The 25,651-nt window shown below is 50.8% G+C and overlaps 1 protein-coding gene across 20 annotated transcripts in view; it reads left to right on the top strand.

Annotated features, from left to right (window-relative positions):
* Positions 1-353: 353 nt before the first annotated feature.
* Positions 354-25,651, top strand: part of LOC108515560 (protein CROC-4-like) — a 33,136-nt gene continuing 7,838 nt past the window's right edge. For 5 of the 20 annotated variants that reach the window (XR_001881548.1, XM_017852560.1, XM_017852556.1 and 2 more), the window contains exons 1-4: positions 2,923-3,212; positions 3,694-3,866; positions 6,392-6,466; positions 18,365-18,464. Coding sequence is in view for 9 of the 20 variants with exons in the window: in XM_017852560.1 (XP_017708049.1) it covers positions 3,155-3,212; positions 3,694-3,866; positions 6,392-6,466; positions 18,365-18,464 (406 nt within the window). In the remaining 11 variants the exon portion in view is untranslated. The other 15 variants (XR_001881559.1, XM_017852563.1, XM_017852562.1 and 12 more) reach the window with 12 other exon arrangements.

Below are 25,651 nucleotides of genomic sequence, written 5' to 3'. Positions count from 1 at the left end.
TAGCTAGATAGCCACATTGCAAGCAGGGATGTGGAGAGAGACATTTGAAACTTGATGGAGATGCTGGTATCTCCAGCATCTATCTAGTTTTGGGATCAAACAGACATACACCATTAATCCACCTGGGGAGTGGAGTGACAGAAGGATATGGTGGAGTGCTGGAACCCCAGTGCCTCATTGGTGCCAAGGGCCAGCAGAATCCCACCCAGCCAGGCAGAGGCAAAGGTACCCAACTCAGTGGAGGCAAGTCCCTGGGACAATATAGAGGAAAAACTGTGAAGGTCCCAGCTTCCCAGCCACAGATCTGGTATAAATAACGTCTGAGTAAGAGAGGGATGGAGTACGAAAAGGGAGGCAGTGCTGCAGCTCCTTAGATACCGAGGCACCCTGTGGAGATCCGACTGCAGAGCCTAAGAGTGAACCTACCGAAGGTAGCTTAACCTGGAAGGAAGAGGGGCTTGCGGCTCAATCCTGGTGGGAGAAAGGAGGGTCCAGAATTGGACCATGTCCATGTGGTTTCTGCTCGTCGTGTGTTGGTTGGAATGAATGCATGAGCACACCAAAAGCCACTGCTTGGGGTCCCATGGCCATTGACTAGGTGGTGGAAAAAGGAGAATGGATTGATAATATGGAATGGGCTCTGGATTAAGACTCAGATTCAGCCTCTAAACCATCATAGGGTGGCCCCATCCTGGCCCCCTGCCAAATAAACCTGGAGAGCTCATCCCTTCCAACTCCAAATAAACAGTTCCTTGTTTTCTTGCCAGATCTGAATTCTCTGTGCCTTGCTCTATGTGAGTTTGTGACTCTATCTCTGGCTGCCCCACTCTCTGTGAGCTGCAGTTCTCTCCCTCTTGTCTCTGTCATTGCTTTGAAGCTTTTCTGGCTTCATCTGTCTCTGTTTTCAGGTCTCTGTCTCTTCCCTCCTGCCCCCCGCCCCTGCTGGAATTAGCCTTTGTGAATTCAAAGGCTTCTCACTGAGCTCCTCCCCACTCTTCCCAGAATAACATTGAGTAAAATGAGATAAAACCCTCCCGCCCCTAGGTTTTTTTCTGTCCTACTCCCCTCAGCCCCCTCCTCCAGGGCTACAACCCCCTCTTATAATGTCAGATAATTGCTGGTGTGCAGCTCTGAGGAGCCAGAGCTGATACCAGGAAAGGAGAAAGGGGGAAAGAAATAAATAATAATCTGCCTCCATTCAGCGTATATAGGTTACCTGATTTGCATATATGCTAATAATGCTATAATTACCCTGCTGTTCTGGCCTATGATCAAGTTCTATAAATACATAGGATAGCAGAGCTAGGCCTAGCAACACCACCCCCAAAATCATGGAGTATATGTATGTATATGTGTGCATTTTATGTACACTCTAAACCTATGAGCCTCTCTTTGTTAGAACACACTCCCTTACAGATCCCAGCTCTTTAGACGTTCAGCTACCCCTCTTGTGTTTTGAAGCTGCTCCAGAGGAGGGAAGACATGCCTGAATGAGGAAACATTCTAGGTTTTACTGAATTATTAGTATTAATTTCATTATGAATATTATGGCTCATTTTAGGAAAATGAGACTTCCCCAAATTATTGAATTTGTTATTATCACCTGGATTCCCCCACCTCTTACAATCCTACACCTTGGGGTACAGGCTGGTGGGTAGGAACAGGAAGCCCCCATCTCTTAGGCCTACTGAGATGTTTCAGAAGGCGCTGCCTACGGGAGAGGAAGTGGAGTCCTCTTCCCCAAACCTGCCCCTCATGCCTTAGTCTCCTGGCACACTCACCACTCGAAGGAAACCAGGGGGAAGATACACAGGGGTTGTGCAAATTTTGGGTGATGGTAGCAGAAGTGGGGAGGAAGCTTGGAGGAACATAAAAGATGCAATCCACAGCTGTCTGCTTTTAATTATAATTATCCCCTTTCGCTTCCTTTCTGGCTAATGAGGGGGGGGATTTAAATTTTTTCTCCCTTTTCTCCCCCTCCCTCCTTTCCCTGGAATTGAGGGGTGGGGTGAGTTCAGGATCCTCCTCCCCTTCCTCCCTTATCCCCTAGTTACTGGGAGAAAGGCAGACTCCAGAGGGTGGTGACAGTATGAAGAGATTTGTAGGAACAAAAGAAGGACAGGTTTGGATTGCTGGACACGTCCCAGAGTTGGAGAGACCCCCCCCCATTCCACTGGCACCCCCTCCCATCAACCCCCCAGCTCCCTAGACAAGGAACTCAATGTCTTCCAGCCGGTGAGAAAGGAGCTAACGGGAGCCCTGGTCTAGAGAGAAGGGGGAGGGAAGGGGTGGGGAGTTGCAGGGGGGTGCAAAATTAGTCTCAAAGGATCTTTATTTCTGAGCTAGTGAAGCAGATGTAATCAAGGGGAGAGCAAAATAATCATAATGGGAGGAATGGGGGAGGGGAAGTGGGGCTGGAATGGGGGGACTGGGCCAGGACAGGGCTGAGAATTGGGGGGCAGAGAACAGTGAGTGGGGAGAGTCTCTTGCCTTTTCTCACCCCTCTAAAGTCTCCCTACTTTAAGGTGGGGAAAGAAGGACCCAGTCTATAGACTCTGACCTTAGCCCTCAGAATCCCTCATTCAGAGCTGAGGGATCGCCAGGCCAGAAGGTGGCTGGGAAGGCACCAGGGAGAGAAGAGAGCCTCCCGCCCCCAGTTGAGGGAGGTGGTGAGGAGAGGGGAGACTAAAAGCAGTGGGGGAGGGTGAGAGAGGGGAACCAGCAGAGACTCAAGTGGCCTCCAGGTCTGTGGGACAAAAGTTGGAGGGAGATTTGTATATGAGAGAGGAGGGGAGGGGGCCGTGGGGAAGGGGGGGCTTTGACAATGAACTTGAGACAAACTTCATTAGCATGCAGGCCTGCTGTCTGTCACGTCGAGCTCAGACCGAGTTCCCATGCAGACCAGGAAGAGTGGGAGGGAGAAAAAGGGAGGGGCTGAGGGTGGGGGTTAGAGAGAGAAAAGAGACCCGACCATTGTACCATTCTGGGCCCCAGCTTCCACCAAATATCGGGACCCCAGCCCTGGAAACCAACCCCCAAACTCCTCTCCCTCCTCTAAGAAAAAGATAATTTATCTCCCACTTTGACTTTGTGGTCCCACCCCTTCTCTTCTCTTGTCTAGACTTCCAAGTGCTGGCCTTCATCTCCCTGCAAGATGCGCCCCCCTCTAGCTCCCAGCCTTCATCTTCCGACTGTCACTGTCTCCTTCACAAGTAAGATCTGGATTTGTGATTAGTTAAGCTGACCACGAAAGGAGTTGAGGGGAGGCCTGGGAAGGGGGGCCTGGAACGCCCTGAGCCTTCAAATGGCAAACTGTGTCACCTTGCCATGACTCCTCATCAGCTCCTCACCTTACCCTCCATACACCACTTAATCACTCTCTCAAGTTCCAAAGCGAATTAAAACTCGGAGACTAGGGACCAAGTCTTTCTGTCACACCCTTTCTCTGGCTTCCCTTGGGGATGAGGGTGGCCTGGAGGAACAATAGCTTCCCTTAGCCCCTTCTTCCTGCCTCGGGTTAGAAAAGGCAGTAGGGGAGGTGGCAAGCAGAGTGGAGGTGACAAAGACCCCTGCCCACACAGGCATTGGAAGGAAGAAGGAGGGGTTTCGTCAGAGTGGGCTGTTATTTTGGTGGTGGTGGTGGTGGTAGTGTCTCCAGAGAGGGGCAGCACCCCCTTTTTACTGCCTTTCCAGGGAGAGCAGCAAGAGAAAGAAAGAGAGAGGCAAGCGAAATTCCTGAATGGATAGACAGATGCTACGTCATCGGAGCTGCATCCTCCACTCCACAAGAGGCTAGGAGCTGGGGGGAGAGAGGCAGTCCAGCCGCAGGGGCCACCCGAACAGTCTCTCCTCCTCACAGAAGCCTGGTAAGTGCCCATTCGGGTCCAGGGAGGATCCCAGCCCCCTCAGACATCTAGGTTGGGAGTGGGAAGAGATCCCCTAAAATCAGTCAGGACGCCCTAACCTTCCTACTTTACCTACTGGCTAATGGAGGCTGGTGCAAAATCATCACAGAAAGAAAAGGCTGATAAAAGATTTAGGGGGTCCCCAAAATAGATGAGGTATGTGTATAGAGGTGGAGTTGGCAGCAGGGCTCTCACCTCCAGCCTCCTGGGTACCTATCGCTGAGCCCAAGGCAGTGGCTCTGCCCACCCGCCCCAGAGTGGCTCCTGGTTCCCCTCCTTCCCCCAGCCCATGCTGGCTGGAGACAGCTCACTAAGTTTGTCAATGGGATTGTAGGGGGGCTTTAGGGTCACGGTGCTACTGATCCTATTAATCTGCCCCTCCCTTCTCTCCGCCAGACATGGTCAACATCTTAATGCTTGCACCAGAGGAGAGGCAGGAAGGAAACTGTAGTGGAGATGGGAGGGAAGGAAACTGTAGTGGAGATGGGAAGGAAGGGGAAAAATGGTTCTGTATTTGGACTCCTGACCTTGTTTCCTCCATCTGGCTCTTATTCCTTTCTGACCTAGAGACTTCAGCTTTTAGGAGAGGACAAAGTCTGAGGGACTTGGGCATGGGGGGAAAGGAGCCAGACGTCCCCCCATGAAAGAAAGGTGGAGACCGTAATTGGGAACAATCCAAAAACATTTTATAGGATTTAGATTAATTTAATCCCCCCGTTCCCCCCTTTTCTATGGTATGAGCTGGCAGGTGGGAAAGGGGCTGAGTGGAACCTAAAGGCAAGTGAGGTGTCGGAGAAAATGCTTAGGTTCTAGAAGGGGAGAGAACCCTACCCCAACCCTCTTCACACCCATCTAATGGAGGGGTTTTATGTGTGTGTGTATGCGCATCTGTGTGTGTGTGTGTCTGTGTGTGTGTGTGTGTGTGTGTTTCCTACGGAAGGCCAGGAGATATAGAAACAAGGCACTTTTCCTGCCCCTAGTCCCCCACCCACACTGTGCTTTCTGGGAGACAAGATTGGGGCCATTGTGGGGTAGTGGAGGCTGGAGCGGAGCAGACTATTCTTGGAACCCCAGAGGCCAGATTGCTGGGAGAGGCTAAGGCTGCCAGCCATCATACGTACACACACATGTTCCATGCCTGCTGGGCTGTGTTCTTCATCACCATGTTCCCCTAGGCATTGTGTATGCGTTGTTGGGGGGTGGCAGGGCAGAGATCAATGATGAGGGGGATAACTGCCCCAGGGACCCCAGAACTCTCATTGATTAGGGTGGAGGGAGGAGCCATCCTTATGTCTGTTTTCTAGCATGTCAGCAAATTGGTGGGGGGTGGGGGTAGCCCCTTCTTTGGTATGAAGATAATTTCAGACTGAGACATCCCTTTATGAAATGGATGGGCTGGCAGAGCTGAGGCCGGGAGTCAAGTGAGTATTTGTGAGTGTTAGAAGTGGGGAGGGGGCATTTAAAGCACCCCTCCTAGAAATCAGGCTTGGAGGTAAGGCTTGTCCTTGCTCCCCAGCCCCCCTTTTTTCTGCTTTCCTACATTTAGGTAGGTTATCTTCCTGACTTAAAAAAAATTAGTTGTGGAATTGAGTTTGAGATGGAAGAAGTCACCAGCATACCCAGCCCACACACACACACACATATACGTGTAAAAACACTCATCACAGTATTTTAGGAGCTAGGTCACCTGCAGTATACATGCCTCTCCCCCAAATCATAATTTAACCTGATAGCCAAATTCTGGAAAGATAAAACTATAAAGTACCGAGACTGGGTTCCCATCCAACACTAATAAAAAATAAATGCTTTGTCTTCACACCTTTTGTGTGTATGAAAAAGAGAGGGAGAAAATTGATCACTACAGGATCCTGAGAGATATACATGGATAGGTGATAGGTAGATAAGTCGCGACAGAGATGAGTGGAGAAAGCTAGAGAGATAACATGATTGAGAATATCATAAATGTGCATAACATTTTACAGTTTACACTGCATTAGATCTAGACAGACAAAAATATATCTCTAACCCTAGCTCCTTCATTCTCTAAGCATGCTCTCCCATAGACCCCAGGCAGCAGGAATCTGCAAGGAGATAATGTCCACTGGGCAGGAGATTACTTCTTTAGATTTAAGTCTAAGATCTCCACAGGCTGTTTGAACAGGGCCAAACCCCTGGGCCCAAAGGTTTTGGATGGAGATGGGAGAGGTTGTGAAGATAAGGCTGGGTTAGAGTTGCCCAGGCAAGATGGAGCTGACAGGCCCAGGCCGGAGGCCCTACCTGCATGTCTAGGCTTTTCTCATTATCCCCCTGTGCAGCCTCAAGCCTGTCGATTGAAGAGGGGAACATAGACTTTGCAGGTCCTGAAGATGCAGGATTAGGAGAAAAGGAGGGGCTGAGAGAGTGACAGGAAGCCTGGGGGTTGTCAGGGAAAGAAGGCTGGACTTCTTCTCAAAGGACTTTAACCTTTGCATTCTCCTCCTTGACAGGAGCTGGACATCCAAGAAGAAGCAGCCTCATTTGTTTTCTGGTGTCATCGTAGGTGGCCACTTACGGCTTTTGGGGTATTTATTTTCTTATGTATTGTTTATGATGGTGGAGTGGGTGGGGGAGGAAAAGGAAAACTGGCCCTGTCTCACCTATGTTTTCTCCTGTTCTCTGTACCCCTCTACCCCACTCTCTGTCTCTTCCAGCTTTCAGCCCCTGACTTTGGTCTACTCCGATTGTAGAAAGACCTACATAGTCAATGATAGGCCACCCTGCTTCCAGTTCTGTGGCAAAGAGGAAAGGCATTGGGGATACAGGGAACTCTTTCCCCTTCTCCCGTAGGCTCTTGAGGGCAGAGTTGGAGTCCAACTGACCTTGGGGGAGATGATTGGTTGGAGAAGGGAACAGAGATACTTGTATCTGGGTAACAGAGGTGAGAAAGAAGAGGAGTGTGGGTTATGGTGAATGGGGACCCAAGGAGCTTAAATAACTGTGAGTGGGTATGTATGCCAGGATATACAGCTGCAAGCATTGGCAGGTGGTACTGCTGGGAATATCTGTGGATTTGTTGTTGCATTGGTCTGAGTTGATAAGTTTGAGTATGTGTGCATGTGTGCGCGGCGCGCGTGTATGTGTATGTGTGTGCGTGTGTGTGCACGCATGTGTGTGTGTGTGCGTGTGCATCTGTGTATGTGTACGTGTGTGTATGTGTGTGTGCGTATGCGTGTGATGCGCAGCACCCTTGCACACTCACGCTTATGCCCCTTAAGGAGGCCATTTGCCGATGGTTGAGGGTCTTGCAGAAAGGACTCAGTCTGGATGAACCAGCCAACCCTCTACCATCTCTGCCACCTTGTTCTCACCCGCCCTGGACACATAAGGTTCTCAGGCAAGTGAGCAATGTGTGGGCTCAAGAATAGAACTGGGAGTAGGCAAGGAAGGCAGTGCTTACACAGGCCCAAGGAATTCTTAAGCTGGCCCCTCAATAGGAGGAAAATACCACTCTCATGGGGAAGAAGTGTGACATCCTTAGGGATGATATCCTCCAGATTATTTCTCCATACCTCCTACCTTTTCTGCCCACATGAATAGATATTTTATATATATATATATTTCACACAGCCTCAGTATTTTTTACTGCTAATTCTTGTTTTTGTCACTATCCCACAGACAATGCAGATTTCTATAGCAAAAAAAGTATGATATTGTTCATAATGATGCACTTATAAGACAAATATCTGAATCCACCCTCTCCCAAATGCAGCTTTCATCTGTGTCTTCAAGGCAAATTAAGCTGGTAACTGAAACAAAGAAAAAATATATGCTTTTTATTTAATTACCTGACTATTTCAAGAAAGTGCTTGACTGCCAAAATGTATTCTGGAACCTGAATTATAAAGATCTATCCAAGAGCTGCATCCAGAGAGCGTAATTCTGGCCATGTTTTTCTCTACTTGGGCCTCTTCAGGCACACAGACAATAGGTGGGCATCAGGGCTATAAGGGATGGGGGTGGGGATGGGCACTGGCAAAAAATGCGGGCTCCTAGGCTAATCGAGACACTTACAGTCTCACATCAGCACCAGGGCATCAATGTGCTCTCCCCCACAGCCCCCTAGAAATTTCCCCGGAAGACTCAGGGTGGGGTCTGCAGTCCACCGCTCTACAGAACACTTCAGCTGACTGCAGTGTGCTGGAATCAGAGGACTCTACTCCAACTGAGACCTTCTCAGGAATACTGAAGCTGGTGGGCCAAGCCCAAAGGGCACCTAATGCACCCATTTTACTCCAGCTGTTATACTGTTATAGGCCTGCTGTATCTAATTAGTAGAAGGGTCTCCTCTGGTCAAAGGAGCTATCAAATAGTCACGAACACACAACACAATAGACATAACTCTCCCCTCCCCCTCCCTCACAGATCCCACAGAACACACAACTTACCAAGACCCTCACTCGCCATCTGTAATGCCCTCAATCTACCTGATGGCAAATGCAGACTTGCAGACACACTCACGGTACACAGATCTCTATTAATTGATCAATTACTAGGCACCCACTATGCTTTAGGCATAGTGTTAGTTACCATGGACAAGAATATGTGTGAAATTGTCCCTTCTCTGGAGAGGCTGTCTCATTTGCCACCATCCAGGTAGTTTCTTTTTTGAAACTGGAACAATGGTATATAAACCAATCCCAGTTAACATGGTGGTGGGGATTTTTCTGCTTCCTTCATGGTTGATAGCTCTTTCTCCATGGAAATAAAGACAGATGCCCTACTCACTTTTATCCTTGAGCAGGTGTGGTGGGAGACTGGGTTGTCAACCACACCCAGACAAAACCAAACAAAAAATTACTTCGTCAGCAACATTGACAGAAGTGGGGATTTTATGTGGGTAGTGCCAGGACAATTTAGACTAATCTCCGTTTTCCTTTGTTGGGGGTCTCTCCTTGTATTTGGACACTCTGTTTAGGCTGAACTACCTATGTAGAACCCAAATCCTCATTAAGAGGCAGAGGGATCTTACTCTTTATCAAGCTATTTGGAGAAATTTAGATATATTTTCAGAAGACATCTAAGCATACCCATTTCCATCTTGACCTTGGTTTTTTAGGAAGTCCAGCTGAGTCTGAATTTGACCAATAGAGGTGGAGAGGGGGAGCCTCTGATGACAAAACAAAACAAAACAAAACAAAAAAACCTTTCTGTTATCTCTCCACTCCAATAAAAATAAAAATACAGCAGTGGCTGAAAGAGAAAGGAGGTTCATGCTGATTCCAGTTGCCTCTTACGGCACTGTTTGGTCAGCCCAGGCCAGGATAAGGGGTGGTACTGATAAGCCTGGGCCCCACAGAGGGCAGAGGACTTGGTTGGAAATTGGTAACAGAGGAGAAAGGGGAGAGTTTTAGCTATAGCAGAACAGCCCACTCTTCCTCAATGGCCCCAGCCTCCCAGGTGCTGGTGAGGAGGGGGTAGATAGGGAGGAAGGTTTGCTTAAGGTGCTTTTAAGGGATCTCCTGGGAGGGCATATGGGGAGATATTTGTAGGGGGAGTTGGTAGTATGTTTGGAGAAGCATAGGCCCTAGCTAGAATTGCTGGAGTGTCTGGAGGGTATTGGGGATCCTAGAAATGGGTATGGCGTGGTTTCATGAGAAATCTTTGGGGGGATTTATAGTCACGGAGGGTAATGGCTGGAAAGCCTATAGATTTTCCGGGCTGGATGGGGTATGCATTTAGGGAATGCCTTTAGCAGCATACCAGGAGGTAGGTCTATCTGTGAGAATATTTGAGAGGGGTTCTGGGTTTTTTCACAACTCTACTGCAGAGACAGGGACCCCAATGCTGTGCTCCCCGAGTGCTTCATTCTAAGCTGTAAGAGCACCTGGGAGGGCGCAGGAGGAAAGAAAATAGGGAGTGGGCACTATCTCTGCCTCTTTTCTTCCCTCGTCATCATTGGCTGGTGTGTTCCCTGTACTGGAGGGTGAAAAAATTGACATTGTGGAAGCATCTAGAAAGCCTTTCCCTTGGGTAAGGGTCTTGAGACCCTGTGGCAACTGACAGAAGGAAAAAGCTATGCCAAGCCCAGCCCTGCGAGCGCCCTGAGACCTGGGAAATTAGATTGTTTTCTTCTGCCCCATATTATCATCCTGGTAGGGAAACACCCGGCTCCCAGGCTTTATCTTATTCCAAACTGCCTCCCACCCAGCAGTCATGTTGCCAACATCAGTGGAAGCGATAATTCAGACATTCTCCAATCTTTGGGGGATGCACCGAATTAAACCCACTGCCCACAGGCTTGCATCTAACCAAGAACAGCTTTCAGGCTTGGCTTTGTCCTGGGCTGTGCAGACAGGCAGATAAAACAATCCGATGGGGACTGATGACAAAACTGGTCATCCCCTCATGCACGCCCCTGGTGGCCTACTGTTCAGGGACCGCTGGTTATAGGAGCTGGCCCAGGTTAATCTGGCTGACAGGCTCCAGGTATCTGAGTCATAGTTTTTTTTTAGTAAGGCAGTGGAGAGTAGAGTGGGTAGAAGGGTGGCTTGGGACCAGGAATTCGAGCTGCTCCCTGGCAGACCTCAGGTAGGGGCCCACAGCTCGTTCTTCCAGCTCTACTGGGCAGCGGGATTTGGATCCTGCCTGCCGCCTAGTATATACCTCTCAAGGTTGAGACCAGGCATTATTCAGCCCTGATTCCCAGCGCAGAGAGGCCGAGCCAGGAATGTCGCGCTGTGCCAGATAAGGAGCCATGTCGGCAAAATCTCAGACGGAACCTTGCTGGTGGGCGATCCTCCTCCCATAACTGCAGCTCTCCAGACACACCTGGAGCTGTACCATGGGCTAGAGGTCGGAGTCTCACCATGCTGGGGAAGGGTAAGAAGGAGCTAACAAGGGCCTCCATGGCTGGATGAAAATCTGTGGGTCTTGCCCTGGCTGATGCCAGCTGGAATCCTCACCCCAGCCTCCCCTACCTGGAACTTTGGTGCTGCGAACACATTCAAGAGATATTCCAGTTTCTGCAAGGCAGAAAAGGGGGCTCAGCACCGCTCAACACCCGCATCTCCCTGTAGGAATCCTAAACTTCCAGAATCTTTCCCTCATTGTTTTGGGTTGAAAACCAGGAAGACAGGTTCCTGCCCATTCTAAAAGGTTAGGATCACAGTCTGCTAAGGATCAGAACTCAAGAAGCACAAAGAATATTCTGATGGGAGGAGGCAGGTAGGAGTAGAGTCTGCAGTCCTCTGGTTCTTTCTGAGGGGCTTTCACCTGGCCTCTTTTCTATCTTTGTGCCCTGGTGTTGGTGCAGCACACCTAGGGCCAAAATGGAAAATGTAGAACCTACAAAATGAGTGAGGTTGGAGATCAAAACCACAAATGGCAATGGATTGGAGGTGGCAGGCGGGTCTCGGGGTGAGGCAGCAAGAGGCTGAGAATCAGCACAGAGACGTAGTAGTCCCCCCATCCCCATTCTCTGGGGGGGAAGGGCGCCCCAATTGCGCTCCCCGGCCGGCCGGGGAAGGGGGAGGGGCGGGGCCGGTGGGGAACGAGCCGGTGACGTCAGACGCGGTAGAGCCAATCAGAGGATGGCCTGGGGAGGGAGTGTGAAAGGATGAATGAAAAGTCCGGAGCCGGAGCGCGCCGGGGCCAGAGCCGCGGCAGAGGCAGAGGAGGGAGCGAGGAGGTGAGACTCGCTCCACCCTGCTCGCCTAGGCTCGGCGGAGGCTAAGAGCAGGGCGGGCTCCTCTGTCCGGCGTCCGCTGAGCCCCGGCATCTGGGACTCAGGGCCCTGACGCTCCAGGGGCGGGAACTGGCCGGGAGGACCGCACGGGAGAGCACGGATGGGCACCCTGGGCTCGATGTAAGTGGCCTGGCCAGCATGGGGCACTAGGTGGGCGAGAGCCTCGGAATCTGGCGTGCCTGCGCGTCCGCCACGAGGGGCCGGCCGAGCCCCCACCCTCTTCGGGGCTGCGGTTTCCCTTTCCTGATCGCACCCCCTACCCAACCCTAGGGCACCGCTCGCCTCGAACCCCCGGCCATTTTCACAACCCTGGGTGATCTCTGGTCCTCTTTGCACAAAGCCGTTTCTCCGGGGCTCTGCAGGGCCTGGGACTCTGGTCACCTGCCCGGTCGCCCTCTGCTTTCCTCTCCTCCGCCTTTCTCCTGGGTACTCTCCCGGATCTCTTCCCGAGACTCTCCTCGAGAGACTCGCTTGGGAGTCTCTGGGTCGCCCCCACCCTCCCCTCACAGCCTTTCCTCTCTCTTTGGGTCGCCGGGATTTCCCTGCTTCCTGTTAGGGCATCTCCGGGGTTTTTACCTCCTGGGTTTGGCTGCCCATTTTCCCTTTTAGTCGGCCTCTTGGATCCAGCTCTTTCCCCCACACAGGCTCCCCTTCGCTTCCACCGCCCTTCTGAGTTGGCGACGTGGCCGGGCCGGAGCCGCGGCTCCCCATTTCCATCCCGCGCCAGGCTCGGGCTCCGCCGAAGGCAGGGCTCTGGCTGTCGGATGCGCCCTCGATCTTCCAGAGGAGGGCAGTGGAGAACCGGCGAGGCTGGGGAGGCCTCTGCCTGGGTCCCTGCGGTCTTCCCGGGTGGCACGAAAAGCCCGCGCGTCCCTTCCACCTGGGACCAGCGGAACTCTTGCTCCTGGCCCGAGTGAGAGAGCGGGAAATGGGGTACCAGAAGCTCTTTGGGTCTGGGTCTTCGACGCCACCGGTCATTGCGTCCTTTCCACGCCTTTTTTGGTCTCTGTCGTGTCTGTATCCTGATGTCTGAGGTTTTTGTTGTTGTTTTATCTCGGACTTCATTTCACTCTTCACTCTCCCCTCCAACTCCACTCGTGTCCCTTCCCTCCTACTCCCGCTGGCGGGCGACCGGGAAGCTAAGGAGGTGCTGGCGGCGGCGGCCGGGAGGCTGCGTGGAAGAGGCGGCGACAGCAGCCAGGAGGCGGGGTTGGTTGTTATCTTTGGTTATCTAGCTGTATGAGTGGTGTGGAGTCTTCATAAAGCTAGATAACCGAAAGTAAAAATAACCCCATACACTGCGCAGAGGGGCCCGGAGAAAGCCGGTCTCAAGGGCCGGAGGGGGAGGCTTGAGCGAGGGGCTAGAGCCGCGAGGACTGACCAGCACCAGAGGACACAAGAGGAGGAGAGAGACCTCACTGGTTCGGGCGACATTTCACCCCCCAGCACCCCAGTCGGCACAGGTAGGAGTCACAGTCCCATTTCACTTTAGCCAGGTGCCATGTTTTTCCCCCAGCAGAGTTGGAGGGGAGCAAGGAAGCCTCATTGTGGTGCCCTCTGGTGGTCCCCGCTCAGGATGGGGCCTTTTCTGGCAGTCTGGGTCACTGATTGGGAAGCTGATCCAAGGGAGAAATCAGTTGAAATCTAGCTGCAGAGTTATTCCGGCTCCTGGCTCAGGCCTCTCCCTCCAGCGGGAGCTGATGAACAGTTTCCCACAGGCTGTCCACAGCTATGGCTGGGTGGGGGAGTTTGGAGGAAGTCACCTGAGAACACTGGTCTTTGCTTAAGTCGGCTCCTTAAAGCCATGTAGGGCTATCCAGTTTGGTTGGAAGATGGGGGTGTCTATGTGAAAATAGGTGGAGATAGAACTGAAGGTGCTGGGGGTGGGAGGGTTGCTCAAAATGTAAACAGGGTGGCAGAAGAACCTTTTTCCCAGTCTGGGTTCTGAGGCAGTGGAGTGTAGAGCAATCTCGGTTCCATTTGCGTTCGCCTTCCTCCTTCCGCCCCAGGACCTGAGGCCAATCTCTTTGAAAGATCCTTATGCTGCTCTGTCATTACTGACCAGAGGGGCTGAGTTGGGGCTTTTTAGGACACCTAACCTTTCCACCCCATCTTCACTCTTGGAAATCATCTCCAAGAGCAAATGGCCTTGAGAAGCTCTGAGGATCTCAAACACAAAGGAATGTGTAGCTTAGTATCTATGCTGCCCAGAGAAAGCAAAGAATTAGAGAGATTAATCAGGGACTTTCCTAAAAGAATCTATTTATCTGGCTTGACCTAAATATTTTAAGTGAAAGAGTGTTTAGGTGTAGTTGAAAGGAGTATAGTCTAGAGTCACTTTGTGGAATAGAAGTCAATGTAGCCAAAGCTAGAAGTAGCCCCCTCTACATTTACTACAGCTCCGCATCCCATACGCCTGCACCTGGCTTTCCAGGACACGGGGCAGGAAGGAGTAATAAGGGGGTGGAAGAACTGGACAAAATGACCTTGACTGACTCCAGTTTCCTATGTAAATTTAACATTTCCTCCCAGGACCTGATTTTATAGCTAGAAGATAATGATTCAATTATATATTATGTGGGAGAAATATCAGAGAATCCAAACTCAAAAAAATTGTGCTTCAGGGAGCCTAGAATACATATGTCTTCTTCCTTTAGCGATTTAGAGGAAGGCGAGATTAGTAGCTTCTTACTTTCTCAGCCATTTGGAATTTGGGTTTTCTGGGGGAGGGGCAGGTGGAGACTGGATTAGGGAGAAAGGGAGCAGGTTGTAGGCGAGGACTAATCATTCCTAACACTACTTCCTGGGCACTAGGCCTGCATCCCTTTCTTTGCTCTTTCAACATTGTGAGATAGTTGTTATTAACCCCATTTTACCAATGAGAAACCATGGACTCAAATGAGTTGCTAATGATGTTACTCAGTGGTTTCCAACCCAGTGCCCCCGTGCTTTTTCTTTCTTTCTTTCTTTCTTTTTTTTTTTTTTGAGATGGAATCTCACTCTGTCACCAGGCTGGAGTGCAGTGATGTGATCTCAGCTCACTGCAACCTCCCCCTCCTGGGTTCAAACAATTCTCCTGCCTCAGCCTCCCCAGTAGCTGTGACTGCAGGCACGCACCACCATGCCCAGCTAATTTGTATATATTTTTTTTTAGTAGAGACAGAGTTTCACCATGTTGGCCAGTATGGTCTTGATCTCTTGATCTGCCCGCCTTGGCCTCCCAAAATGCTGGGTTTACAGGCGTGAGCCACTGTGCCTGGCCTAACCCAACCCAGTGCTTTTTCTACTGAACTTGCCTGTGGGAACAACTGGAGAGAGACTGGGCAGGGAGGGTAAGATGGGATTGAGCTAAGATTGGAGGACATGGGGCACAGGAGGGGGAAGGCGCACCAAGAGAACAGCCCTGCCTGTGAGCAGGGGCTGGGAGCGGAGCTGGGATGAGAGAAGCAGCACCAAGAAAGATAGGATTCCTTTAAAAACAAACAAACAAACAACAACAAAAAAAACCTTTCATGTAGCTTGTTGGAAATGTGAATTTGGGATCCACTGAGGCTCATTCACATGAGACTTAGAACCTGTATCAGTAACCACGATGGGTTTACATCATTATTGTTGTCTCCTGAGGTAGCGCATTTGAGCTACCTCAGGATATCCAAAGGAGAATAGAGGGAACTGGGGGGCTGAGAACTGACGCCCTACAAAACCAGCACCTCAGTGGAAAGGAGGAATAGAGCCCAGGAGGGATGTGGGGGTGAGGGTTTGTGTCTGCCTTATGTGAGCATATGGTGTGTGCGTGTGGATGTGTGGGTGGGGTTGTCAGGAGAGTGATGGGTGACTGTGTTTGTGAGCTGTGTGTGTCTGCTTTATGAGGGTGAGAAACTGAGTGGTGTGTGACCTGGTGTGAGGTCGGATGTGTGTGCCTCCATGGTGGGTGGGAAGCTCGGTCGTGACATTAGGGACACCTGGAGGAACAGACATTCTTGGATTTGGAAGGAGGTTACCAAATGCAGACATCACAGTGACACTGCTGAGTTCTCCCCACCCGCTCTGTACCAGATCGCATCTCCTCCAACTGAACCCCACAGGGGAACTGTGGGACGGGAGTGCAGGGAAGCCATGTTAAAAGGGGCTCAGAAAGCCCTAACCAGAGTTACCAGTTAGGAAATTTCCTCTCTTGTATTATCACACCTCTGCCTGTGTCTAAGAATTTTCAGTTCTATTCTTTAGATACTGCTACATCTACTATTTTTACTGGAAACCAAATTCTAAGCTGACTTCATTATTCATTTCTCTCCTCAGCCCCTCATTTTAATACCCTCCTATTGAATTCTAGGTCCAGGAAGCCAAAGGCAATTTTCTCTCAAATATTTGACCCAAGTGTTGCATTATCAGCCACACCCTCACTCTGGGACAAATTCTCCCCCCGACCCAATTCCAAGCGTGGAAAGGGTTTTGTTGATAAGTTCTTACAGTCACAGGAATCATCCTAGTCAGCAAACCATGGGAGAGACAGAAATAGAAACCGCAAATCTGACCAAATCAAGGTTCATGTTTGGGTGTTTTCATTTATCAAGCATACAAATCTCTGAGCCTCAATTCTGATATTTGTATAAGGAGAATAAGAAACCCTTAGGATTATTGTGTGCAGAAAATGAAGAATTCTATATAAAAGATCGTATACTGTTATGACACTCATGGCTAAAGGGTAATTCTTAGATTGCAGAGAAGTTAAAGGCTACAGTTTGGAAAAACTGATAGCATATGATTGGTTTCAGAATGTAAAAAGGGAAGCTCTGGGGCGTGTTCCTGACTGAGGATCTCATAACATTTAACTTGAGGAACTTCCTCCTTTTCCAGCTTTGGGAGTCAAGGTGAGACTCCCGGGACCTAGGTAGGAAGTATCTGAAGACTTGGGAGAGGAGGCACAGCCCTTGGGAAGTCTGATAAAGGGAAGAGGTTGGAGTCCACGTGGCAGAATGGCCATTGTTTTCTTTCTCCTTAATGGATATTAAGACTTATTGGTAAGAGCACTTAGGATGGGTAAACTGACTTACATAGATAAATACAGCATGTGTAAATGATAATTTCAAGTTTATGCCATTAAGCTCCTGGATTCTAAGTAACTAAAAACACAGTTTATTAAATTAAAGGACAAGTTAGGTAGTGGCTATAATTAACAAATCCTATAAACCTGCCTATCAGCATGCAGACTTATGTTCACAATTGAGTGACTTTAAGAAGGGATGTCTTCTCTGCCTTCGCCTCACAAACCAACATCCCCCCAGTCCCCAATGCGATTCCTGAGGTTGATAACCCACCAGAGACACACAGTCCCCTACGTCTGAAAGTCCTTCTTGAAGTCTGCATGTTCAAGTTTTGAAAGTTGGAATCTGGTTATTTATTTTTTCACCTTCCTTCAAATCACTGGAGGGAAGGAGCAGACAAAACTACAAAAGCATTCTTGGGGCTTTGAGGAGAATGAGGAGCAGAGTTATGGAAGGAAGGGTGGGTGGGTGCATATTTAGATAGGAGAGATAAGGGGAAAAGGGGAACCCCCTCCTTGCCACCCAGGCTCTCCCAGGGCCGAAGTGACACCCCCTCCTCCTCCTGCCCTAATCCCCCCATTAAGGCAGCTCTGAGTTTGTTATGACAGCGGCTGAAGGCTGCTGAATTGCTGTTTGCTGTGTCTGCTAATTGGGCTGAAGGGTTGGAGTCTGGACACTGAAAGGGACCATTGTTGCTGTTTACCTTCCACAGCCGCCTCCCTGGGGACCTTCTGGGTAAAGGGGAGCAGCAGCACCCCCTTAGGGTCATTGCGCCCATTTCCTGCACAAGGGACTGCAGTGGGGAGACAGTTTGTCTCATTGCCTTAGGGTGGGTTTGAGCTTCTACAGCACAGAGGAGACAAGCCAACACCTGAGCCAGTCTCATCTCCAGGCCAGGCCTAGGGGCTATCCAGGAGCTCCCAGGAGAGAGGAGTTACATGCTTGTCTTTCTCCTCCCTATTCATTCCCTTCTTCTTTAGGGATATTTGCTTTGCCTCTTCCTCCAGCTAATCAGGCTTCACCCCTGCACCTTTTCTGACCTGCTTTCTTCTAGGTCAGTGATTCTCAACTTGGTTATGCACTGAATCACCTGGGGAGCTTTTTTAAAAATGTTGATGTTTGGGCCCAGCCCCAGACCCATGAAATCAGAGTATGAGGAAATGATGCCTAGGCATCATTATTATTTAATGTGCACCTGAGGTTATGAACCACCGAGGCAGGCTCACCTCTCCAACTGGGAAACACACACACACACATATGCCTGTGTAGGTGGAGCAGACTGTGCACACACAAACATGCCCTGGCCTTTCCCCACCTTTCCTCCCAAACTCCTGATATCTATAATACTATCAGACAGGTTGTATATCTTTTTAATTATTATTTCTAAATTCCTTGTAGGAGCCTTAGAATTTAGAACGGAATTTAGAGGTCTGTACTTTATCTCCCACCTCAATCTGAGCTCCTCCCCAAGGGAAGGGACTATGATTCCACCTCCCTGTGGATGCCCAAATAGGATCTAGAGGAAGAACGCGCTAACTTATCAGAGATTCAATGACTTTTGTGCTCTTCCTTCCTCAAAGTAATATTGACGATTTGGAGGTCTTCAGAGAGGAGAAACTTTCTTCAGGTATCATCTTTCTTTCCCTTTTCTTACTGTTTCCAAATGTTTTTGCTTCTTCTCTTCCCTTTAGCTTCTCACCTGGGGCGGGTGGGTGCTCCAACACCCTCCCACCCTCCTTCCTCCTTGTGGACGACAGAGCCACATCCAGCACCACGGACAGCTCCCGGGCGGTGAGTGAGATGGCTGTGCTGACCCCCTTTGAGAGGGTTAGGAGGGACCCTCCTGTCTGTACAGTCAGCTATCAAAGACTCTAAATTTTTGAATCTGTGGGAGTTGTTTGCAGTCAGCCGTGGAGTCTCAGGGAGAGGCAAAGGCTGAGGGAAGTTGGTATTCTGTCTCTGGGCAATTTGGTTTGTCTTCATGTTTGGAAGTCTGAATGAGAAGGACTGCTCCAGTAGTAGGAAGAATGAAAGTTATATTTCAAGAATGATTTAACCTAGGTCATATAAGACACGGAGGGCATAGATCTCGTAGAGCTGAAATGAGCCTTAGATATCATCATTCCTATATTCCTCATTTCACAGATCCCATGGGAGTGGAAGAGGTATGATCAGGTTGCCCAGCTGGTTAGCAGAAATGCCAAGATCCAGGCTCCTGACTTTCAGCCTGGCCCTTTCTATCTGTCTGATACCTCCTTTAGGAGTCTCTCTGCCTCGTTTGGGTGGAGCGGGCCTGTTGCTGGTTGGGGGAGTTTGCAGGTTGCCCCTATGCAAAAAAGGACAGGATACATGACTGGGCATGTGAGGTGTTCAAGAAAGCCAGGAAAAGGTGGAACAGACTGCTACCTCTGTCTGAAGTGGTTTGGAGGGAAGGCCTCAGGGACAGGGCATACCTAGCAGTAACTGGCAAGCCCATGGGAGAAAAGGCAAGGGGGCAACCATCTGCCAGGACACAGAGGCCAGTGGATGGCCACAAGTAGTCTCCAGAGGCCAGTGGGAGTCATGCAAACTGGAACGGGGCCTGGGAAAGGCCCTTCTGTGTGCCCAGGCCTGTTCCCCCAACACCGTGAGCCTACAAACAAAGGGACCATTCTCTCTAGGATTTGATGCTGCCATCTCCGGCTGGCAGTGCCAGGTGGTGGGGGCATCAGGGGATGTCAATCCATTATCCCCCCCCAACTCCTAGGTCCTCTGGGGCTGGATGTTGGGGAGGTGGGTGTTCAATGTTATGTTGCCATGGCAACCCCCCCCCCCACTCCCAAAGTACAAAGAGAGACAGCTTTCACCCCCACCCCCAGAAAGAACCTGGGTCTGGCTGGGAATCTTCCCTTGAGAATCCTCCTTTCTGATGCACAAGCCATGGCATGCATAAGCGTCACCCTCTTTTCAGCACTGGAAGCTGAGGGTTCTGCCATCGGCAGGCCACATAGGCAAGGAAGCTGGTGCATGCAGTGTCTCTGGGCAAGGTAATGCAAGTGAGCACCAGCCCCTTATACTTAACCCCCTCTTCCCAAGCTCGCCTGCCCCTCACCTACCACAGCCAAGGACATCCCAGGCCTTCTCAGCTGAAGCGATGGGGCTTTGACCTTCTACTCTTTCCCAGAAGTGAGGGACACCCGGCTACCTCCAGCAAACCTCCAGGCTGTGGGAACACAGAAGAGGAGGGGGCCATTCCTGCCACCCTCCATCTGCACCCTCCGCCATTACGCCATTACTCATTAGGCATTCTGCCCCCTCCTTCCGCTCGTTAAGCCTGATTTGCATACATTTGCATAATACAGTTCATTTGCATTCCAGGAGGCTCATGGTAAAAGCCAGGAAAAAAGGGGAGGGGGGCTGGAGAAGAGAAAAAAAGGGAGAGATTTTGTTTTCATCAAAGTGTTGGGGAGGGACTAGGGGAGGTGGCAGGAAGAGGACAGAAATAAAAACTTACACTACTTTCTTTCTTCCTTTCTGCCCTCCCTCCCTGAGCTGGACTCAAATGCCAAAGAGAGATGCCAAGGGGCCAGCTTTTCTGTCCTTTTTTGTCTTGCTTCCTCCGTCCGGCCTTGGCTCCCCAGCCTGGCCCCCCACCTTGTTGGGCTGAGGCTTCGAAAAGAAAGAGGCAGGGGTAGGAGGCAAAGCTGTGGGAACGGAAGCGGAGGGTGAGGGAGGCCGCCATCTTAGGTAACTGGCGCCTGTAAGATGGCTGCCTGACCAGGTGTGCACTGAAATGCTGCTCTGGTTGGTGGACGTGGAAGAGACTGAGGCCCTAAGAAGGACTTCCTGGCTCACCAGAAATACTGTTGAATCTTCCTGCTAATGGAATTGGGAAGAGAGGATGGAGAAAGAAGGAAGGAGAGAAAGACCAGGAATGGCGGCCCCCAGAAAAGATGTAAGGTTGAGCACAGGAGCAGGGGTGGTAGAGAGGCCTCAGCACAGGGCTTAGTTCCCAGAGGACTTAGAGGACTGTGAGTAATAAGAAAAGTACTGGAGGAATCAGAATGGGGAATATCAGCAGGAGGAGTGAGTGGCCAGGCAGTATCATTTGCCAGTTTGAGGGTCTCTCTGGGGCCTGTGAAAGGTGACTGTGTACTTGAGGAAATGCTCCACCTTCTCTCCTCAGCGCAGCACTCTGGTTTCCATCTTTATAACTCTGGTAAAACTGCACCCTCTCAGAGGCCACTCACAGCCTCCTCAACAAAGACCTCTGGCCCTTCCCAAGCCCAGTCCTCCTTGACCTATGGAAAATTTTATGCTGTTTTCTCAGTCTTTTCCTTTGGCCTTCAGTTCTTCTGTTATATCCATGATCATCTGTTCTTGGTTCCATTCATTCAGTCCTCCAGATGGACCAGTTCCTTAACTAGAAGTGGTCCCCAGGATCTGCTGGTAGCACTTTGTTTTCTCTTCCTTCTCACTCTTCTCACCACTTTTATCACTTCAGCCATCGCTTGAAGTTATAAATTCTCCCTGCTTTCTTTTTTTTCTTTTTTTCTCTCTTCTTTCTTTTTTTTTCTTTTTGAGGCAGAGTCTTGCTCTGTCACCCAGGCTGGAGTGCAATGGTGCAATCTCAGCTCACTGCAACCTCTGCCTCCCAGGTTTAGGCGATTCTTCTGCCTCAGCCTCCTGAGTAGCTGGAATTACAGGCACGTGCCACCACACCAGGCTAATTTTTGTATTTTTAGTAGAGACAGGGTTTCACCATGTTGGCCAGGCTGGTCTTGAACTCCTACCTCAGGTGATCCACCTGCTCTGGCCTCCCAGGGTGCCAGGATTATAGGTGTGAGCCACTGCATCCAGCCTCTCTCCCTCGTTTCTTTAGTCTTGACCTCTTTTTTTTTTTTTTTTTTTTTTTTTTTNCAAATCTTAAGGCTGTTTCTAATCAAAAATGATATTCTCAGAGCAGATGACTGCAGGAAGGGCTTGTAAATGCTCCTAAAAAGAGGCAGCGTCCACTAGGTGCTAGCATGAGCTTACCAAGAATGGTCTTGCCCTGATAGTCTGTTTTTTTGTTTGTTTGTTTGTTTTTCCCTTTTTTTTTTTTTTTTTTTTTTTTTTTTTAGATGGAGTCTCGCTCTGTCACCTAGGCTGGAGTGCAGTGGTGCAATCTCGGCTCACTGCAACCCTCCCGGGTTCAAGTGATTCTCCTGCCTCAACCTCCTGAGTAGCTGGGACTACAGGCATGCACCACCATTCCCAGCTAATTTTTTGTATTTTTAGTAGAGACGGGGTTTCACAGTGTTAGCCAGGATCATCTCAATCACTTGACCTTGTGATCCACCCACCTCGGCCTCCCAAAGTGCTGGGATTACAGGGGTGAGCCACCGCGCCCAGCCTAGTCTTGACCTCTTTTAAACTCTGGATTCACACCCCCAACTGCCAACTACCACCTGTGGTCCTGCCATTTGTCTCCCAGTTCAAAGATTAGAACTGTACATCTGCTTGGCCAAGCCTGGATCACATGCCTAGGCTCTAGCTGCAAGGAGGGCCCAGAGAGTACCTGTGTTTTTAGTTTCCGTAGTGGCATAGAAGTGCCACTTCCCATCAAAACCCGGGAGGTGGGCCATTCCCCAGGCAGTTTGGATGCTCCCTCCGCATTGTGCTTCTGCTGCCTTGCCTCTGTCGGTGGCCTCATTAAACTCCTAGGCCCCCAGGTTCAACTCCTGAACATTTTCCTGGACTTGTCCCCACATCCAAATCAGCCACATCAAAGCCCATCACCTTCTTCCTGTGTAGCACCTCTCTCATCCATACCTTTCCCTCTGGTACCCCTGCCTCCATGTCAGGGCATTCATTCAGGAGGCACTGAGGGTCTCTTGTGTGACAGGAGCTATGCTCAAGGGGAGCATGGAATACAACGCTGCTCTGAGGAAGTGGCAGTCTACTGGGTGAGACAGACACACGAATGATTAGGAGACAGTCTGGAAAGCATTGTCCTGCAGACCTGCGGGGAGCTCAGGAAGGCTTCCTGGAGGATGCCAAGGGATAAGCGATACGAGATAAAACAGGCATTTGGCAGTCTACTGAGTCTGGGGAGGTGAATGGTGGACAGTCCACAGCATTCAAGAAGGCAGAGAGGTAAGGAAGAGCAGGGTATGTTTGGGGACTAGCATGGCCATCGCAGGGAGTCTGCTGGGAAGAGAAGGGAAACAGAGGTAGGAGTTCCTCTGTAAAGCGTCTTAGGTGCTATACCAGGGAGGCTGGGGCAGTTAGCTGACAGCCTCAGAGGTGCCAAGTGTAGGGTGTGGCTGGAGAGCAACACATAACCACTCCTAGGAGGGATGGGGACTCCTACATCTGGTTGTCCACTGAGCCCAGCCAGACACTTAACTGGCTCTCAGCCAGTTCCAAACAAATGAAGGACATATGAAAGACCTGGAAGCCACTTGAAGAAGGGATGTCTCTACGACCCGCCTTCAGAATCCCTCCTTCACCCTCCACATGGTGGGGCAGCAAGCTTATGGAAGCTTTCTGGGGAGAGATGTGGAGAAGAGGAGGTTGGTGTCCCTCAGCACAGTGAGCACCCTGAGGTCAGGGCAGAGGATGGGCTGCTGGGGTTTGGGGGACAGGGATACTGGCTCTGACTTTGTGGGGCAACAAGCTGGTCTCTGAGCTCTCTTATGAGAAAGAAAGAAAGGAAGGGAGGGAGGGAGGGAAGGAGAGAGGGTGGGCGCAGTGGCCCAAGCCTGTAATCTCAGCACTTTGGGAGGCCAAGGCATGTGGATCGTCTGAGGTCAGGAGTTCGAGACCAGCCTGGTCAACATGGTGAAACCTTGCTCTACTAAAAATACAAAAATTAACTGGGCATGGTGGCCCATGCCTGTAATCCCAGCTATGTGGGAGGCTGAGGCAGGAGAATCATTTGAACCTGGGAGGCAGAGGTTGCAGTGAGCTGAAATCGCACCACTGCACTCCAGCCTGGGCAGCAGATCAAGACTCTGTCTCAGAAAAAAAAAGGGGTTCAGTGGTCAGGGCTGTGTGGCTCAGGGGGCTGGAGCAAAGCAGCAGAGAAGGAGCTCAGTCCTGGAACCGTCCTGAGGGAGGGAGTTATGGGTGAGGTAGTAGCCAGGGCCAAGTCTCCGAGGGAATTCTTCCTCAAGAAAGGGGATGAGAGGCTGGAGAGGCAGATGGGAAGATGGTGAGGCTGCTGCTGGCCGCTGGGCGGAATGTAAGTGGGGGTGCCCACCACCGCCCATCCCCCAGGCCCAGCTTATGCACAAAGACTTCTCTGTGAGTGGCCATGGAAGTGGCCTTGTCAGGTGAGGGGGCTTAACTCCTAGGGAGTGGGGTGGAATGGGGCTGGAGGAAGGGAGGGCTGAGAGGTGGCCTCAGGCTTTAACCAGGTCTGGGCAGGAAGGAGAGAGAAGCTGAGACCAGGCCGGGGTCTCATGGTGAGGCCGTCCATGGTCTGGTCCAGCTGTCCCCAGGATGGGCTCCTCTCCATCATCCAACCAAGGCCCCAGGGCCCCAGCACCAAGGCGCTGACCTGCCCCTGCCTTCTCCCCATGTCTTCCCGGCTATAACTCCTGATCCTGCCAGGCCTCTCCAGCCTTCTTTCCCCTCCTTATACATGCTGTCTCCTGATGCTCTTGGGACTGATCCCGCTTGGGACTGACCCTGCTTGAGCGTCTCTCATCTTCCCAGCATGGGGTCTCCCTCCAGCTCCTGCACAGTGATCCCGCTTCTGGGAGGGCTGTGTTGAGAGGGTGGAAAGACAAGATTGACCATAGCTAAAAAGGAGTCCCAAGGCCACCCTCGTCTCCACACCCACTCTTGCCTTCCCTGGAAGAGGCTCCTCTCCTGGCCTGGCCTCAGTGTCACTTACTGCTAATCAGCAATGTGTAGAGACCTTTCTCTCATCCCCCCACCTCCAAGACCTTGTTGGGCACACTGGGTTTTACTGGGGTTTTTTTTTTTTTTTTTTTTGGAGATGGAGTCTTGCTCTGCCACCGAGGCTGTAGTGCAGTGGCATGATCTCAGCTCACTGCAACCTCCACCTCCCAGGTTCAAACGATTCTCCTGCCTCAGCCTCCAGAGTAGCTGGGATTACAGGTGCCTGCTACCACACCCGGCTAATTTTGTTGTTTTAGTAGAGACAGGGTTTCTCCATGTTGACTAGGCTGGTCTCGAACTCCCAACCTCAAGTGATCTGCCCACTTTGACCTCCCAACGTGCTGGGATTACAGGTGTGAGCCACTGTGCCCGGCCTGCAGTGGCCCTTCTAGTGAATGTTTGGGTTCAGGGTGCATGAAGCAGCAGAATGCTGGTGGACACCACCTCAGCTTGCAGGCTGCTCTGGGTTTGATAGTCAGTGGGGCTCTGTCGACAGGAAGGACAGCAAAAGAAGGAGCTTTTGGTTTTTGACTCTGAAATTGGACAGGCTGGTCAGGATACAAATTCTGGCTTCCCCCACTTACCAGTTGGGTGACCTTAGGCAACTCCCTTCATGTCTTCGGTTCCTAACTGCCTTCCTTGGTTATCCTGAAGATCAAACAGGATGATGGGAATGAGTGTTTTCTAAGGCTGTGTGCAGATGTTTAGTGTTAAATGCTAAGTGCAGAGGGACACAGTTATGGGGCCATTGAGATAGGTGGGGGCAATCAAGGAAGTCCTCCTGGGTTGTGAGGGCCATGGATCATCGGGTGCAGTCCATCACGGAGGCCTGACTGAGAAATGTGGCTGGTCTCCATGGCTGGGGCTTTCGTGGTCTGAAGGAGGTGAGCATCTTGCTGAGGCTGTTTCGAGAGGGACCCGTTGTTAACAATTAGGTGGTGAACTCCATGATGGCAGCTTCTTTTATCCACTGGCCAGGTGCGAATGCTGCCCAACATACCAGGAGGAGGGGACAGGTAGGGTGCAGCTCAGCCACATTGCCCCTAATCTGCCCTGCTCCCTCCCTGCAGCCCTCATCTCCTCGTCCTCCAGGCAGCACAAGCCAT

This window comes from Rhinopithecus bieti, unplaced genomic scaffold, assembly GCF_001698545.2.
Source record: "Rhinopithecus bieti isolate Rb0 unplaced genomic scaffold, ASM169854v2 scaffold_33937, whole genome shotgun sequence".
Lineage (NCBI taxonomy): Eukaryota > Metazoa > Chordata > Mammalia > Primates > Cercopithecidae > Rhinopithecus > Rhinopithecus bieti.
This window is presented reverse-complemented; position numbering and strand designations above follow the sequence as displayed.